General features: G+C 42.3%; 1 protein-coding gene across 1 annotated transcript in view; it reads left to right on the top strand.

Annotated features, from left to right (window-relative positions):
* Positions 1 to 18,589, top strand: part of SUSD1 (sushi domain containing 1) — a 136,170-nt gene that overhangs the window by 34,187 nt on the left and 83,394 nt on the right. Inside the window, exon 6 of the mRNA XM_044940451.2 lies at positions 12,460 to 12,639. Coding sequence (XP_044796386.2) covers positions 12,460 to 12,639 — 180 coding nt within the window. The remainder of the gene's footprint in view (positions 1 to 12,459; positions 12,640 to 18,589) is intronic.

The following is an 18,589-nucleotide window of genomic DNA, read 5'->3' as shown; positions in this document are numbered from 1 at the left end:
TAATAGGCTGTCTAGGTTTGTCATAGCTTTTATTTTGCTATTATTATTATTATTTTTAATTTTCAGAAAAGGTGCCAGTTGTAAGGGACAGCTTAAAGAATTTGAGTTTTTAAAAATTCAGCCAAGCCAGGAGCAAGGTGAGGGAGTCACTTTAACCACATTATCATTAGCAACAAATCCAGAGTCCAGATCTGATGCTATACTTGATAGATCCTGTGACTAGACAAGTCTGGAATCTGGAAGGAGAAAACCCAGGTACACCAGGAACTATTATTCTATAAGAGTGAATTCTTAAGTATCATGTAAGAAAAATGGGTAGAAACTTAGAGAGTTCAGATGGAGAGACGGGGCGGGTCAAGGATGAGGTGGCATTTGCTTTCTTCCGTTTGGCTAGTTTGCTTCCTGTGCAAGTGTCTAGTGACAGTGGTTAGCAGTGTAGGTGGACCAGGTGAGGGTTCTGGGACCATCCAGGTTTGTTCCCATCCTTTTTGGGGCCTTATCTTCCTTTCAGGCTGGGAGTTCTCACCAGAGTGTGTCTGGTACTGAATAGTCCCTTAAGAATCCACTTCTATGCTTGCTTCTTCTTGCTTAAAGCTCCTCTAAAAACAGTGAAATGGCCACTGCTCCTACAGTAAGATCCTTACTCCTAACCATGGGTTTTAAAAAAAATATTTGTTTAATTTATCTAGTTGGCTGTATGGGTTCTTAGTTGTGGCATGCAGGATCCAGTTCCCTGACTGGGGATCAAACTCAGGCTCCTTGTACTGGGAGCGCAGAGTCTTAGCTGCTGGACCACCAAGGAAGTTCCATAACCATGGATTTTAAAGCCAACATGGGTCTGGTCCTTTTGTGTTTCTGTATGGGTTACGTCTCCCAATATTCTCTCCCAACCAGTTATGTCTCTTACCAGCTTCAAGGCCTTTTCTCTCTACTTGAAAGAATTGCCAATCTGCTTTAAAAAATTGTTATTGTGGTAGACCACACATAATATTAAGTTCCCCATTTTAGCCGCTTATAAACCATTTATAAACGTACAGTTCAGTGGCATAAAGTGCATTCACAGTGTGTGTAACCGTCGCTGCTGTCCATTTGCATCATCCAAAACAGAAACTCTATACCCATTAAAAAAGAATCCCCCATTCCTTCTCTCGCTTCTACTTTCTGTCCCTGTGAATTTGTATTATAGTTACCTCATATGTGTGGACTCATACAATACTTGTCTTTTTATGTCTGGCTTATTTGACTTAACATAATATTTTCAAGGTTCATCCATGTTACAGCATGTATAAAACTTCATTCAGTTTTTTCCCTTTTAGTTTCATTGGATGTAATTAACACGCATCACTGTATAAATTTAAGGTGTGCAGCATAATGATTTGACTTACGTACACCATATCATGAAATGATTGTCACTGTGAATTTAGTGCCGATTCATTGTCGCACACAGATAGAACATTAAAAAAAATAGAAAATGAGGGGAATTCCCTGGTGGTCCAATGGTTAGGACTCTGCCCTTCCACCACAGGCGGCCCAGGTTTGATCTCTCGTCGGAAAACTAAGATCTCACAGGTCAGCTAAATAAATACATAGAAGCTACACACTGGATGTTTCCATTAAAAAAAAAAAAGAAGTAGAAAAATGAGTTTTTTTTCCTTGTGATGAGAACTTTTAGGATTTACTCTCAACAATTTTCATATATAATGTATAGCCGTGTCAGTTTATCACTTTGTACATTTCATCCCAAGTACTTATTTATTTTATAACTGGGAGTTAGTACCTTTTGAAGAACGTCATTCCTTTTTCAGGCTGAATAATTTTCTATTGTACGTACACTCCACATTTTATTTCTTCATTCATCTGTTGAGGGAGGCTATGTACTTTTTGCACAGCAAGCTCCTTTTCATCTTTCAAGTTTCAGCTTTGATGTCATTTCTGACATCCTCTTGCTTAGGATATAAGTGTGTTGTTTATTATTATTTTTATGGGACAGACTGATAAAAAATCTGGGAGGACATCAAGCATGCATCTTCTTTAGTATCATCTCTCTGCCTCCTGGCACAGTGACTGGCATACCTAAGGCCTGTGGAAGCACCCCAGACCTCCCCCAAAAGGTGGCAGAGATGATGGCAGGCATAGTGGAATTGGCTTCTGAACCACATCCTGGCTTATCCTGTGGCTGAGCCTTGCCAAAACCTTGGTCTCCTCTTTTCCTGATTCCACATCTTCTTACTCTGTCTTCTGCACCTTCATGCCTGCTTCTCACCTGGCATGCCATTTCTGTGCTTTGCTAACCCACAAACAAGGCTCTGGGGCTGACTCTTGGTTTCCCCATCTCCACACATGTGGCCCTCCAGGATGGATGGCACAATCCTGTGGGCTGATTGCAGAGGCAGGGTTTCTTCTTTGAGTTGGTTAACAAAGGTGGGACATGGTTTCGCAAGTCTACTCACAGCAGAACCAGAGCTTGAAGGTTTACAAGGTTTTGCTTAAACACTGTTTCACTTGCTTTTTAGAAATGCCTTCTGAGGTGGTTACTGTTTTTTTTTAGTGAAAGTCGCTCAGTCATGTCCAACTCTTTGCGACCCCATGGACTGTAACCCCATGGTCCGTTGAATTCTCCAGGCCAGAATACTGGAGTGGGTAGAGTTTCCCTGCTCCAGGGGATCTTCCTAACCCAGGGATTGAACCCAGGTCTCCCACATTGTAGGCAGATTCTTTACCACCTGAACCATAAGGGAACTAGTTTGGCTTTATTTCCCATTTCATAAATATTCCATTTACAACTAATAATGGGTATCATTTCCCATTAAGAACCAGAGCAAGGAAGCGACTTACCTTATGTCGCCAGCTTAGACATCAAGTTGAAAACCCAAAGCACCTTTCCAGAAGGCAAATTCCGTATACAAGCAAGCCTTAGTGAGCCCTGGAGGTGGGAGGCAATGGTGAAAGGCTGGAGGGCTCTAGAAGGAGAGAGACACTGGGGCAAACTTACCTTCCTGCCCAGTGTGGTCTTGAACCCACCCAGAGGGATGTGTGTTGTTGCTGAGTCAACGCTTCATCTTTTAAGATTTTCTTCGTGGAGCCCAATCTCATCTCTACACAGTTGGGGAGGGTTTGAAAAAGCTTTGGCATAAGTTGGAATACAAATGAGTGCCTTCAGGGGAGGAGTGGTGGACAAGTTTCACCGCACTGCTGTCTCTGAATTTTTAGTAGTGTGTGAGGATTCTGGGACCACACCCAGACTTAGCAGGGAAGAGCACTGAGATCAGCTCCTGATGTCTCTACCTGGGTGAGAGAGGAGGGCGTGGTTGCACACTTACTTTGTGTTTAGCATCTGTGTTCCAGGTGATGGGAGTTTTTGCTCCTTTGAAACTGATTTTCTGGGTCCTCACTACATACTGATCTTTTTTTTTAATTTATTTTTTTTTAAAGTAGTGTTAGTCACTCAGTCGTGTTCGACTCTTTGCGACCTCATGGACTATAGCCCGCCAGGCTCCTCTCTCCATGGAATTCTCCAGACAAGAATATGGAGTGGGTAGCCATCCCCTTCTCCAAGGGATTTTCCCAACCCCGGGATCAAACCCAGGTCTCCCACATTGCAGGCAGATTCTTGACTGTCTGATCCACCAGGGAAGCCAATTTTTAAAAAAATTATTTAAATTTAAAAAATGTATTTATTTATGTATGACTGGATCTTTGTTGCTGCCTGCAGGCTTTCTCTAGTTGCAGCGAGCAGGAGTTACTCTTCATTGCGGTGCATGGGCTTCTCATTGAGGTGGCTTCTCTTGTTGCAGAGCACAGGCTCTAGGGTGCACAGGCTTCAGTACTTGTGGCGTATGGGCTCAGTTGTTGCAGCTTGAGGGCTCTAGAGCACAGGTTCAGTGGTTGTGGCATACAGGCTTGGCTGCCCCACAGCACGTGGAATCTTTCTGGACCAAAGATAGAACCCATGTCCCCTGCATTGGCAGGCAGACTCTCAACCACTGGAGCACCAAAGAAGTCTCCCTATTGATCTTTAAAAACTGTCTTGACTTATACTGGCTGCATGTAACAAATCTCTTGTGTGATCCTTTTGCCAAGTAAATGCCATTAAACATATCACGTACAAATGTTTGGAGTCACGTGAGTATACAAAATGAATGATGACATTGGTTATAAGACTCAGGGTGATGAAACATGAACTCTAGAATCAGAAAGTCTTGTGTGAGTTTTGGCTAAGCTGCTCAGTGGTTCCATCACCACCTCTAAACTTCTCCAAACTCCAGCTGCCTTCTGTCGAAGGGGGAGAAATTATTGTCACCCTAGAGTTATTATTACATTTGAAGGACATAATGATTAAAAGTGTTTGGCATTGTGCTTGATGCAGAATAGCTGCTGGGTAAGTGTTTGCCATCAGAATATGAGAGTCATAATCTAGACAGGAGTGGCTGGTAATTTTTCGAACAAAAATTCTAGGTCTTTCTGAAACATCCTACCATAAAATGGGAAGGTCTAACATTTTTTACCTTTCACTTTACCTTATTTATTGGTTCTTGATCCATGTGTTCTATTTACAGCTAGAACAGTTTTAGTGTTATTTTTTGAAAAAAGATTGTTATGCAGCTAGCTCAAAGCATCAAAAACCATTTCACCTCTACAAATGGAAGATCTCTATAAGAAATATACTGATAAACTTTTTCATTTTCCTTCCAGCACTCATGCTTTTACCTACCCTATCACCTCCTCTGATGTTTCTAAAGTCTTCAGATTCTACCTGTTTCCATATTAGACACTATTTGTTGACAATAAGTGTTTTTATGTGAAATGGAAAATTTTCTTTTCCCTCCAAATCATCTGTGGATACGATCTGAAGGCAAAGTATTGAGGTTAAAGTTCATGGGAGACTTCAGAATACAAAATCCACTAAAAAAGTAATTTTTTTCTTTCTACCATCTTAAGGGCAAGTAGACTTTTTGGTACTAATGAGTTCAGCGACAGCAGTTCATAAGCTGCTTATAAGAATGTGCTTCATGGGATTATGTAACCCTCCCATTTCCCTTGGATGATTGTGATATGATTTTCTGAATTCAGGTTGTCTCATATTGCGATGTTAAGATTTCAACCCCAGCATCAAATATGTATGTAGCTTAATGCCCAAGTGATCGTGAATTAACTATATTTGGCCAGATTCAGAACATGTCATAAAGTGGGTGAAACTTTGTCATAAGGCTACATTTATATTTCTTACATATAAACTTCACCAGAATTCTGGTTCAAGATGGTGGAGTGTGCTTCATCTTCTCCTGAGAGAGCAGTAAAATCAGAGCTAACTGCTGAAAACTGTTAACAGGAAGATGCTGGAACCCACTAAACTTCACCAAAATTAATGCTCATAATAATATTAATAGCTCACATGACTATAGGGGATATTCTAAATATATAGGATATAGATATAGCTCACAAAGAGCTTACTGTTAAGAGAAGAGAACAGTTTTACAAATGAGGAGTATAGGTATAAGTGCTGAATTATCTGATCTAGAGCATGAATGTAGTGTAGACTCTGGCATTCACCTACCTGGACTGCTCGGGCCCTTACAACCTATCATGTTACACTAATTTCCACGTGTTATAAAGCTTCTGATTTGATACTGCATGCTGCGTGCTTAGTCGCTCAGTCATGTCTGACTCTTTGCTATGGACTGTAGCCCACAAACCTTCTCCGTCCATGGATTCTCTAGGCAAGAATACTGAAGTGGGTTGCCACGCTCTCCTCCAAGGCATCTTCCCAACCCAGGGACTGAATGCCTGTCTCTTAGTTTCCTGCAATAGTAGGCAGATTCTTTACCACCTGCACCACCTGGAAAGTCCCTGATTTGGTACTCGGCACAGTAAGAGACTTATTGTTGGGTAAACGTGAAAATTGACTTTAATGTGATTTTCTTTCATTTTCATCCGTGTAGCTGCCCTTTTGCTAGAGTTTTTCATTTAGTAGTTTATTTTTCTGGGAATAAGAAATAATTATTTTTCTGGGAAGAAAAAAGTAAAAAAGGTTTTTCTTTTTTTGGGGGGGAGTCAATATTAATAAGTAGAATAGGTCAATCATTCATCCCCTCAGCATTTGGCAAGATGTCTGCCTCAATTTGTGGACATTATTGGTCATTTTTTTTTCTTTCTCAGCTTGGTATTTATTGGTCTCTAAAACAGTCTTAAATTAAGCCTTATATTACACTGTTATTGCTATCATCAATCACATTATTTGCTGATGTGTATAATAAACAACAGTTATTGCTGATACAGTAAGTTGTTGATTAGATGCCATAAATTGCCTATACCTTTCATCAAACAAATTTCCTTCTGGAACATTTTCTTGGGTAGAATATTAAAGAGTGGATAAGCATTTTTACCTTTAAGATATGAAACAGAGTTACAATATCAGTGTGATCTTTGAAACTGGCATAACACGTTTTCCCCCAGGGAGACCTATTTTGAAGTTGATTATTTGAATAAAATCACAGATAATAAGATACTAAGGAAAAATTCCCAGCCACATTCATAATTAGATGACTGTATTCCTGATGCAGATTCAATATAATTACCCAGAGATACGTGTGCTTTAATGAACACCCCTGTGCATATGTGACACAAAATTTGTGCCGCTTAGTTTTTTTCTTTCCTTTGGATGTTAACTGTTTTTAAATGGCTTCTTTCCTTGTGACAATGCTAACTTTATTATCAATTGTAATCTCTGTTGGGTTGAGTTTTGAATATGTCTTAATCGGGGCCACTGGCTTTCTTGGGTCCCATTTGGCCTGAGTAGAAGTGGCAGTGGCCACCATCTCAGCATGATGCCAATATCTATGATGGGCTTATGTTCCAGATAAGACCTGGGCCAGACCCAGGGTTAAATATCAGTGCCAAGAAAGCTTCAGGGCAAGTACAGTGGCAGGGGAAATCCATTTCCAGCCACTCTCTTGCTATGGTTGAAAGTGAAAGTGAAGTCACTCAGGTGTCTGACTCTTTGCAACCCCATGGACTGTAGCCTATCAGACTCCTCCATCCATCAGATTTTCCAGGCAAGAGTGCTGGAGTGGATTGCCATTTCCTTCTCCAGGGGATCTTCCTGACCCAGGAATTGAACCCGGGTCTCCCGCATTGAAGGCAGATGCTTTACCATCTGAGCCACCAGGGAAACCCCTTGCTATGGTTAAGTAGAGGGAATTGTCATAGAACCATTGTGGACTGATTTAAATGCTTTTTCATGCAACCTTTTCTTCTGAGGTTTTGGTTAACCTATAAAGTCAGAGCCTAGAGTGAACTCCTTCAGTGTGAGGCTGCCTGGATTGAATGAACCTGGACTTCAGGATCACAAAAACCATGCTCTGAATACTGGCTCTGTCTTTTAATAGTGAAGTAACTTTTGAATGTGACTTAAACTCTTCGGACTTCCATTTTTGTATCTGTAACCTACGTGAGAATAAGACATTCACCTTGCAGTAGGGTTTTCCATGAGAAATAAATAAGATTGTATATATGGAAGAGACTACCTTATGTTTAGTTGGATTTTGGTGCATGCTATTTTAAAATTATTAAAATTTTTGATTAAAATTATTGCAGTTTAAAAAGCATTCCCAGAATTCACCGTTCAAAGAATGATAGTTTTTGTGGGCCTTTTTCTCAGCTTTCATCTACTTGGTGTTTGGTAGGTGTGAGTTACCTCTGTTAGGTACAAAATATAGAGGTGATGTGCTCCTGTCTTGTTATCAGTCCTTACAATTTACTAACGTGTTTTTCCTTCCTCTGGAGCTCTGGTCATATCAAAGTAACATTTAGAAAAAGATTTCTTTTTTTTATTTTTGGCTGTGCTGGACCTTGGTTCCGTGCTCAGGCTTTCTCTAGCTGCGGAGAGCGGGGGCTTCTCTCAGTTGCAGTGCGTGGCCTTCTCTTGCTGTGGAGCATGGACTCTAGGGTGTGCAGGTTTCGGGAGTTGTGGCACATGAGCTTGGCACATAGTTGCCCCAAGGCATGTGGAATCTTAGTTCCTGGATCAGGTATTCAACCCATGTCTCCTGCATTGACAGGTGGATTCTTAACTACTGGACTACAAAGTAAGCCCCAAAGTAAGATTTATTGCATCTTGAACAACGATGAAGTAGTAGCAAGCTACCAATGAGCAACTGTTTATTATTTACTGAAACTCCAGTACTTTGGCCACCTCATGAGAAGAGTTGACTCATTGGAAAAGACTCTGATGCTGGGAGGGATTGGGGGCAGGAGGAGAAGGGGACGACAGAGGATGAGATGGCTGGATGGCATCACTGACTCGATGGACGTGAGTCTGAGTGAACTCCGGGAGTTGGTGATGGACAGGGAGGCCTGGGGTGCTGCGATTCATGGGGTCGCAAAGAGTCGGACACGACTGAGTGACTGATCTGATCTGAAAACGTACAAGTGTAAGTACGTATTGTGAGGATGCAAGAGATTGTAAGATAAAGCTTCTTTCCTTTAGTAACTGTTCATGTATTTGGGAAGACATAATCATTAAAAGAACCCCACTAAATCCTCAAGCAGGAAATAAAGGTCAAATGAACCGTAGAAACATTCTTTTAACAAATTATTTATTTAGTGTATTTTTGGCTGCGCTGGGTCTTTGTTGTGGGCCTGTGGGCTTTCTGCAGTTGCAGCAAGCAGCGGCTACTCGCTTGTTGCGGTGCCCTGGCTTCTCATTGCTGTGGCTTCTCTTGTTGTGGAGCATGGGCTCTAGGGCCCTTGACCTTCAGAAGTTGCTCTTGCAGAACTCAGTAGTTGCGACACGCAGGCTCTCGAGCACAGGCTCAGGAATTGTGGCACACAAGCTTAGTTGCCCCATGACATGTGGGATCTTACTTCCTGGACAAGGGATTGAACCCATGTCCCCTGCATTGGCAGGCGAATTCTTAATCACTGGGCCACCAAGGAAGACCCACCTAAATAATTATCCTTGTTTCTACTTCATCTCTCATTCTCACATCTAATCTGTCACCAAGAATCTTCTTTTGCTTCCTGTGTACGCCTGGAATCCATCCCATTCTCTCCATCTCCATCATGACCTCTCAAGTGCATCTAAGACCTCATCTCTCTCAGTTGGACTTCTGCTCTAGGCCCTGACCCACCTCTCCTTTTATTCCTGTTCTCTGCCCAACATTCAAAATGGTCTTTCAGAAGTCTAAGTCAAATTATCTCTTTCCCTTGCTCAAAGCCCTCGCATGTGACCCAGCTGCTTTTTCATAAGCTCCAAGCCCTTTCCTAAGGCTTACAAGGCCCTCTGTGACCATCTCTGCTCTTCTCTGCATCGTCATCTCATGCCACTTCTCCTTGCTGACTGTGCTCCAGCCAACAGGCCGCATTTCCCCTTCTGGAACACATCAAGAACTTTCTCACCACAGGGTCTTTGCATTGGCTCTTTCACCTGATTGAAATTTTCTTCCTCTGGTCCTGAACATGACAGGCTCATTCTCATCCTCCAGGTCCTAATTCAGATGCTACCTCCTCCGAGAGCTCAAACCATCCTGACCACTCTATGTAAGAAGTCTTCCCCGTCCTATCACATTATCGCTCCTCCTACTTAACATTTTCCACCATCTGCAATTACCTTGTTGGTTTATTTTTTTTCTGTCTAATTATTCTCTCCCTAAGTTCTCTGAGGGGAGTGATCTCGTCCATTTTGTCCACTGCTGTAGTGTATAGCATACTGTCTCACAGGTGCTCAATAAATAAATGAGTAAGTGAATGAATGAGCACAGGCCACGAAAGCTCAGAGGAAGAAGGGATCCCTCTATTAGTCATGGAGCAGTTTCTTCATTGGGAAGGATTTTGCTAGGTTTGAGGGAGGAAGCATGTAATCTGAGGAGAGAGAAAGTGAGCAAGGTGGAAGGTGATAGAAAGGGGCATATACTGTAGATTTTCAAAGATGGAGTTGCTCCTGAGAGGCAGTGGTTGTAGGAATCTGATGGATGTGGATTCGGCTTCTCACCGTCACACGATTACCCATGTGACTTTGGATGTTTTATTTAATCATGTTAAGTCACTTTACCTGTAAGATGGGGGAAATAATCTCTACTATGGAGCGTTACTGTGAAGTAGTAATGTTAGATACTTGAGGTCCATTTGGGATGCGTGTAATATCAAGGGGTAGCCATTCATACCACTGTTTAACTTAGGTTCTCACCTGTGAGTGTGCATACAGATCAGATTTGCAGCTTTGTAGAAATGTGGATACCAAGAACCCCACAAACTACTACTCATTCAGAAGAGTTGTCTCTGGGTGATGGTGGTGTGTGTGTGTGTGTGTGTGTGTGAAAGAGAGAGAGAGACACTCCATTGTGTGATTTTTTTTTCAAAAGCTCCCTAGGTGATTTAGACTGTATAGCTGTTGTTTAGAACCATGTGTTTAATCTTCTCTAAATATCTAAAGCCAAGTACTGTCCGACTTGAATAGCTCTGAGATGGGAAGTCACAGAGTTGGGTCCAAGTTGCCTATCCCTGGGCATCTACCTGAGTCCCTAGAGACCAAGCTATTGATTTCTTATCTATTAATGTCAGTTAAAAAAGAATCTCGTAGTCCCAACTAAAGCCACCGTGCCTTCCATTATTCTTAGTCATGTCCAAGATGAAAGTCAATTTAATTTTTTTCTATACCTTTATACCTTTAGTATCTATATGCTGTGCTCAGTTGCTAAGTCCTGTCCATGAGATTTTCCAGTCAAGAACACTGGAGTGGGTTGCCATGGCCTCCTCCAGGGATCTTCCTGACCCAGGGATTGAACCTATGTCGATCTCCTGCATTGGCAAGCAGATTTTTTATCACTGTGCCCCCTGGAAAGCCCTTAGTATCTATGCCTCTTCCCTAATCCAGGGTCTGATTATCAGATTCCCTCCCAAACCTCTCCAATGTGCAGTTTAGAATTCCAGCTTCAATTTCAATGAAAGAAAGTGAAAGTTAGTCGCTCAATCATGTCCGACTCTTTGCAGTCCCATGGACTGCAGCCTGCTAGGCTTCTCTGTCTATGAAATTCTCCAAGAGTAGTGGAGTGGGTTGCCAATTCCTTCTCCAGGGTATCTTCCTGACCCAGGGATTGAACCTGGGTCTCCTGCATTGCAGGCAGATTCTTTACTGTTGAGCCACCAGGGAAGCCCATAGACCTACATAAATCTATACCCTCAATTTATTCACTGATGATCCCTCTAATTTCCTGCTGTAACTGAACCCTGTCTTGAACTGGCTGTTTTAGATGTCAACAGTGGCTGGGCAGTCTTAGGAAACATTAACCACCTGTTCAGTTGGTTGCTCATGTACACACAAATATACTCACATCTTGGAATGTTTGGGGCCAGTATACAGGCTGAAAGATCTGATGTTGGGAAGATATGCTGAGGGCCAAGAGGTCTTGTGTTGGGCCAACATGTACGAGAAGGGAACAAATCTCTGTGGGCAAACATGGGAATTGAGAGGTGGACAGGATTGGAGGCTTTATTTAATGACCACCTCATTCTGGTCCCATAACTGCTCAGGATTTGTATCTGCACTGACCAGAGACTAACTCTTTACTGCTGGGTCTGTCAAGCTCTACATCACACTTAAATGATTGTGGAGACTTATCTGTACATCCTGCTTGTTTCATTCTTGTGTTTCTTCTAAAAGCCCATCCTTCTTTTTGCTCAGGGTATTTATTCTGATTCACTTTTGTTATTGAGTTGAAGTTATTTTTGAATTTTTTCCTAGAAAAGGCACACACATAGATTTTTTAAGAATTCTAAAATACTCGAAAGTGACTTTTTTATTCTTCTATGAGGCAAAGTTTGGCTGGGTCTAAAATGGCAATGTCGTAATCCTTGTCCTTCAGATTGTTCTCTGTAAGTATTCCAGTGTCTTCCAGTAGTCGGAGTTGCAGAGAAGAAATTTCACATTCATTTTATAAATCCAGGCTTGTCTCCCTCTATGTAGCTGATTTTTTCCCTTTGAAAGGTGTATCTACATTGAATGTTAATTAACTTTCCCCGTTAATTTCCTTTAAAAAGTTCAGAGATTTTGTATGTATTTTGTTTACTCTTCAGTTGGCCAAAAAAACCTACAGTTATATTATTATCTACTCAGGAGTTAATGACCTGAAGATAAAGATAGCAGAAAAATCTTAGTGTTTAAAAGAACCCTGAGATGGATTCTTTCATTGACCAAGGAGTTCTCTATAGTATAAATAATCTCATAATTAGAATGTTTTCTATATATACATGTTTGTAAATTTCATTAAGCTCAGAGAACTCTGTTTTCTTTACTTCTGAACAATCTTATGTTATGTATCTGCGGTTGAATTATTTGATGGGGTTAATGTCTTTCCTTATCCCATATGACTGGACTCTATCATTGCTGAATGTTTATTTCTAAAAGGTGAATTATGGGATGGAAGTCATGGGTCATAACAAATGCCGTCCTACTTCTTATTGCAGAGATTGACTGTGGCCGCCCTCCAGAAGTGCAGCACGCGATCCTAGAGGGGAATCACAGCTCCAGACTGGGCAGTGTGGCTCACTATGTCTGTCTAGAGGGCTTTGAGAGCCCTGGAGGAAAGATCACTTCCGTTTGCACAGAGAAGGGCACCTGGAGAACCAGTGCTTCGTCATGCTCAGGTATAACCCCCATCCTGTAGGGCCCCTGTCTCCTGGAGGTAAATAGCTAGCAGGAGTATGGACCCTAAAGCCTTTGCTTGCTTGCTCTGTGCACTGCACCTAGCCATGCCCTTACCCCAGCGGGCACTTGACTTTAGATTTGTCAGCCGAACCCTGAAGATTTAAAGGGTGGATTGGGAAAATAATTTGGATAGAAAACATTATGCATTTGTCTTTTGAAACTCATCTTCAATCACAGTGACTCCTATCTCTTCTGCTTGGTTGGCTGAGAGACTTTTCTCTATGAACCATTTTCACAGGGGGGCTTACTTGAAAGTCCTAATTAAGCAAATGTTGACAGCTTTTCAGAGAAAAGGTGGTGTCATGTATAGCGAGGTTTTTAATGTTTATTTTTAATTGTGGTAAAATATGCACAACATAAAATCTACCATCTTAACGCTTTTTCGGTGTTAACTATTTTCACATTGTGCAACCAGTCTCCAGAACTTTTTCATCTTGAAAAACTGAAAGTCTGTATCCATTAAAGAGTAACTCCCTATTTTCCCACTCCCCACAGCTTCTGGTACCACCATTCTGCTTTCTGTTTGTATGAGTTTGGCTAACTGACCTCAAGTAAGCAAAACCATTAGTATTTATCCTTCCGTGGCTGGCTTATGATCCTTAACATAATGTACTCCAGGTTTATCCCTGTTGTTGCCAATGGTGGTGTTTCCTTATTTTTTCTGGCTGAATGATAATATTCTGCTGTGTTTATATACACATTATGCTTATCTGTTCATCTGTTGATGGACAGTTCTGTTGCTTCCACCTTTTGGTTATTGAGACTAATGCCCCTCTGAGCACGGGCTTACAAATATCTCTTTGAGACCTTGATTTGAATTCTTTTGGATGTGCCTGCTGTGCTAAGTTGCTTCCATTGTGTCTGACTCTTTACGACCCCATGGACTGTAGCCCACCAGCTACTCTGTCCATGGGATTCTCCAGGTGAGAATATTGAAGTGCATTGCCATGCCCTCCTCCAGGGGATCTTCCCAACCCTGGAATCAAACCTGCATCTCTTATGTCTCCTGCTTTGGGAGGCGGGTTCTTTACCATTAGCGCCACCTGGGAAGTTCACAATTCTTTTGATATATTCCCTCAAATGGGATTAGCTGTGAAAAGGGGTTTTGAGACTTCAGTTCAAATTCTAGCAGTCCCCTGTGCTAGCTGTGTGTCATCATGTAAGGCATTATTCTCTTAGAGCCTCAGTTTCCTAGTCTGTAAGAGGAGGAAATATAGCCTGTTTTTCCTACTTCACATAGTTGTTGAGAGGGAATCAAATGAGATAATCTACAGGGAACATTTCAAAATTTAAACCACTGTGCTCATGTTAGGTCTTTTACTGAAATTATTAGCCTGACTTGAAGCGGATCCTCTCATGAGTCAGAAGTATAGACTTCCACATGCTTTATTTCACCTTGGCCTCCAAAAAACAAGGTGGGGAAAGGCAGTGATTCTTAGGCTTGTGATAGTTGGCCCAGGGTGTGACAAATTGTTGTCACCTAGTCTTGAATGGGAGAAGGCAATGGCACCCCACTCCAGTACTCTTGCCTAGAAAATCCCATGGACAGAGGAGCCTGGTAGGCTGCAGTCCATGGGGTTGTGAAGAGTCAGATATGACTGAGCGACTTCACTTTCACTTTTCACTTTCATGCATTGGAGAAGGAAATGGCAAGCCACTCCAGTGTTCTTGCCTGGAGAATCCCAGGGACGGGGGAGCCTGGTGGGCTGCCGTCTATGGGGTCGCACAGAGTTGGACATGACTGAAGCGACTTAGCAGCAGCAGCAAAAGTCTTGAATGACTCTGGTAATTTGTTTCTAGATGTTGACTTGCTTGGCTCTGAAGACAGATCTCTGAGGAGTGAAATCCCAAGGTAGCTTTGGTTTGGGTCTCTGGACTGACTTGCAGTTGAATTATGGCAGAGTGTCTTCAGTTCAGTTCAGTTCAATCGCTCAGTTGTGTCCGACGCTTTGCGACCCCATAAACCTCAGCATGCCAGGCCTCCCTATCCATCACCAACTCCCGGAGTTTACCCAAACTCATGTCCATTGAGTCGGTGATGCCATCCAACCGTCTCATCCTCTGTTGTCCCCTTCTCCTTCTGCCTTCAATCTTTCCCAGCACCAGGGTCTTTTCAAATGAGTCAGCTCTTCACATCAGGTGGCCAAAGAATTGGAGTTTCAGCTTCAACATCAGTCCTTCCAATAAACACTCAAGACTGATCTCCTTTAGAATGGGCTGGTTAGATCTCCTTGAAGTCCAAGGGACTCTCAAGAGTCTTCTCCAACACCGCAGTTCAAAAGGATCAGTTCTTCGGTGCTCAGCTTTCTTTATAGTCCAACTCTCACATTCATACATGACACCTGGAAAAACCATAGCCTTAACTAGATGGACCTTTGTTGGCAAAGTAATGTCTCTACTTGAGTCTTGTCAATTTAAGTTTTCTAAAGGAAAGTCTAGCATGAGCAAATATAACACATGGACTGCAGGTTATTATTTGTCCATAGAGGAAGGGTTTATGACCATTTGTGGGACTGGGATTTTAAGAAATCTATCAATTCATTCAATAGATATTTATTTAGCATACATTGTGTGTGGGGTACTTTGCTGGACACTATCTTTTTGGAATTTATGGGGCAATGGAGTAAACAGATTTTTCTCCAAAGAAATGCACATACAAATATACATTTAATATTGAAACCCTTGGGTAAAGAACCCTGGAGAAGATGAAGAACTCAGTCCTGTTGCTGAAACCATGTCTGTGCCATGCATTTTCCACATTTAGTTATCTATACCACTGCTGCAGCAGGATGTAGGTTAGAGATTGCAGCCATAGCAACAAGGAGGGGTAGACTTGGATGAGAACCCAGAGATCTAGATCAGCCTTCTCTTAGGTCCCACTGACTTGTCCAACTTGCACAGAGAAGCAAGGGCAAACCTGTAACTAACACCAAGGACTCCAGAGTCCCCATCTTCATCATTGGAAACATTGAGACGAGCTAATGCCATTTCAAACCAGACTGATAGCCTTCCCAAACAATGACTGCCTCTCCAACAGCACCTCTAAGTTATTTGGAGGAAATGAGGCAGCTGCCTCGTGGATGGCTGAATTCAACATGTGGGGAGGTGGCCTTGGGCCAGAGCTACCTGCGGAGTCACTGGGTCTGAGAGCTGGGTGTAGCATCAGGACCCTTAGCCATTTTCTGCAAGGCTCAAGCTGCTGTGCCCCCAGCATTCAGAATTCAGTGGGAGCACTAGGATTAGTCACTCCCTGAAAAACCAGTGGATCTGCATGGGGCATAGTAAGCTATTAATTAGCTGATGCTTGTAGAGCACTTTGAAGAACAAACATGTTATGTAACTGCTAATTATAATTACCGACCTCAGCCTGCCACCTTTCACAATGTCTGTGGCTCCAGCTGCAGCTGTTTCCATGGGCTTATGCAAGCTTTGATTTAAGAAGAGAAAAGGCATTCTCCCCGAGAGCTGTGATCTTTCTCTGAGGAGGCCTCTATGCCCTCAATCAAGATTGGCAGCTAAATTCAATTTCCGCAGATAAAGGGGGCGATTTACATGCTGATTAATTCATGGCACAATGCACAGGATCTCTGGGTGGGTAGGTAGGAGACGGTTCTGGAACTGTAGTGAGAGAGGCTGATTACCATGGCTCTTGCTCAGCTGCCCCTCCTTCCTTCTTTTTCCTATTTTTCACCCATTTCTTCCTACCACCCCCTTCTGCCTTACCTCTTTCTGTGTATTTTGTATTTACCCTCCTCAATGTTCACTTTTTTCCAATTTTTTTCTACTTTTCTGCCTAACCCGTGAATACCTTTTACCCTGGTCCTCTGTTTCCATTCTGTTTACCCCTCTTTTTATACTTGAACATTTAATTCCAAATTGGGTGGAATAATTTCTCATTTTACTTGGGTTGTTCTTAGTTAAAAATAATTTTGAAGTCCCTGCTTATTTGAACTAGTAGCTTAGAAACACATATATTTAAAAAATTTATTGAAGTATAGTTGATTTACAATGTTGTATTGATTTCTGCTGTAAAGCACAGTGATTCAGTTAGAACTGTATACGTTTTGAATGGAGTATGAACTCTGGCAAGGTGTTGGGACCTTTTTTTTTTAAGGCCAGTTTAGACTGGAAACTCCAGACAGCCGAGAATAGGCAATTATGTTGGTGTCGGGAAAAACCCCAGGTGGAAGCTTGATGTTCAGTGAGTCGGCTTACCTCAAGATCAAAGAGACTGATTCATTCTTGATAAGACTGTCCCTGGCTTTCATTCTGCACAGGTCATTTGGCTTTTTATGTTTAGAATCTGAGTTAATAATTATGAAGTTGATGCTCACTCACTCCAGGCTCTTAGAAGAGCAGCATCTCTATTGAAATGCAGACTGTTTGACTGCTGGGAGCCTCTCTGAGTCCCTCACCCGACTCAGGCACAGGAGTGCAAATGCTTCCAGGCCTCCTGTTAGCTTCTGCTCCTTCTACTTTTGTTGTTGTTGATGCTGCTCTTCAGCCCAGTGAGTGCTCACTTGCAGCTCGACATATTTCAGATAGAAGAGAAAGGTCAGCCGGAATAAATGGGCACACATGCAAATAGCCACATGCCTGGAATTTGTTTACGTACATAATGTTAGACCATCAGACATTACAGCTGCCATGGATCACACACCAGCTTAGACACCCACGGCTCTGCCAGGAGCCTTAATGCTTGGTTTCATTGTGGCCTCAGAAAAACCTGGTGAAACAAGTATTGATATTTTCATTTCATAGATGAGTAATCTGAGACTCGTAAAAGTGAAACAACTTTCACAGGGTCATTCAGTGACTAGTAAATGGCAGAGACAGGATTTGAACTTAGGTCTTGAGGCCCGAGATCTGTCTCCTACCAGTTTCCCGAGGTTGAACTATTTGTAGATCACCCTGACAGAGTTTGTCAGAGGAAAAGTATTGGTTATTTAATGTTTCTTTAAACAACTTAGATTTAAAACTTAAATTTGTAGCTTAAATTTATTGACCAAGGACACTTTGTAATATATGTGATGGCATGAATTTGATGTTAATACCTCGTTTTTTTCAAAAGTCAATACCAGGCGAGCCTATAGAAATGTATTCAGGTGTCAGCAAAACTCATCCTAAAGTGTATGAAGCATTTTAGAAAAGCATACTCTAAGTCATGCTGCTCTTCCCCTAAAGACTGGAAGGGCCTCCCAGGTGGTACTGGTGGCAAAGAACTGGCCTGCCAGTGCAGGAGAGGTAGAGACGTGGGTTCGATCCCTGGGTCAGGAAGATTCCCGTGAGGAGGAAACGGCAACTCATTCCAGTATTCTTGCCTGGAGAATCCCACGGATAGAGCAGCCTGGAGTGCTACCGGCCATAGGGTTGCAAAGAGTCGTACACGACTGAAGTAGCTTAGCATGCAAAGACTAAAAACAAACAGGAAGCACAGCAGAACCCTTATAAGCAAACACGCTTTGTTTAACATTGTCACCTTGGGGAGGGAGCCATACTCTCATTTCAATGATGCTATTATCAAAATGTTTCTGTTTTGTAATCCAACTAGGATGGCCTTTGAAGGTAGTTTAATGCATCACATTGGAAGATTGGTCATGTTAGTTTTGAAATCAGGTACTGTTTTCACCTAGAAATGACCTCCAGCTTGACCATCTGCTAAGGTCTCCTGAATTTATTTGGTAGGATCTTTTACTGTTTTCAAAAATAAAGAACATGGATATAAAATTGGAAACCAAAATTGAGTATGTTAGACCAGGCCCTGCCCACAATGGGGCTTCTGAGAGAGCGGGGTGTGCTCACTGACTCAGTCCCCTCCCACCCCATTCTTGTCTCAGGCTCTCCTGCAGGAGAATCTCCTGCAGGCGTCCAACACCCCAGTGCACTGTG

Source organism: Bubalus bubalis, chromosome 3 (genome assembly GCF_019923935.1).
Source record: "Bubalus bubalis isolate 160015118507 breed Murrah chromosome 3, NDDB_SH_1, whole genome shotgun sequence".
NCBI classification, from domain to species: Eukaryota; Metazoa; Chordata; class Mammalia; order Artiodactyla; family Bovidae; genus Bubalus; species Bubalus bubalis.
This window is presented reverse-complemented; position numbering and strand designations above follow the sequence as displayed.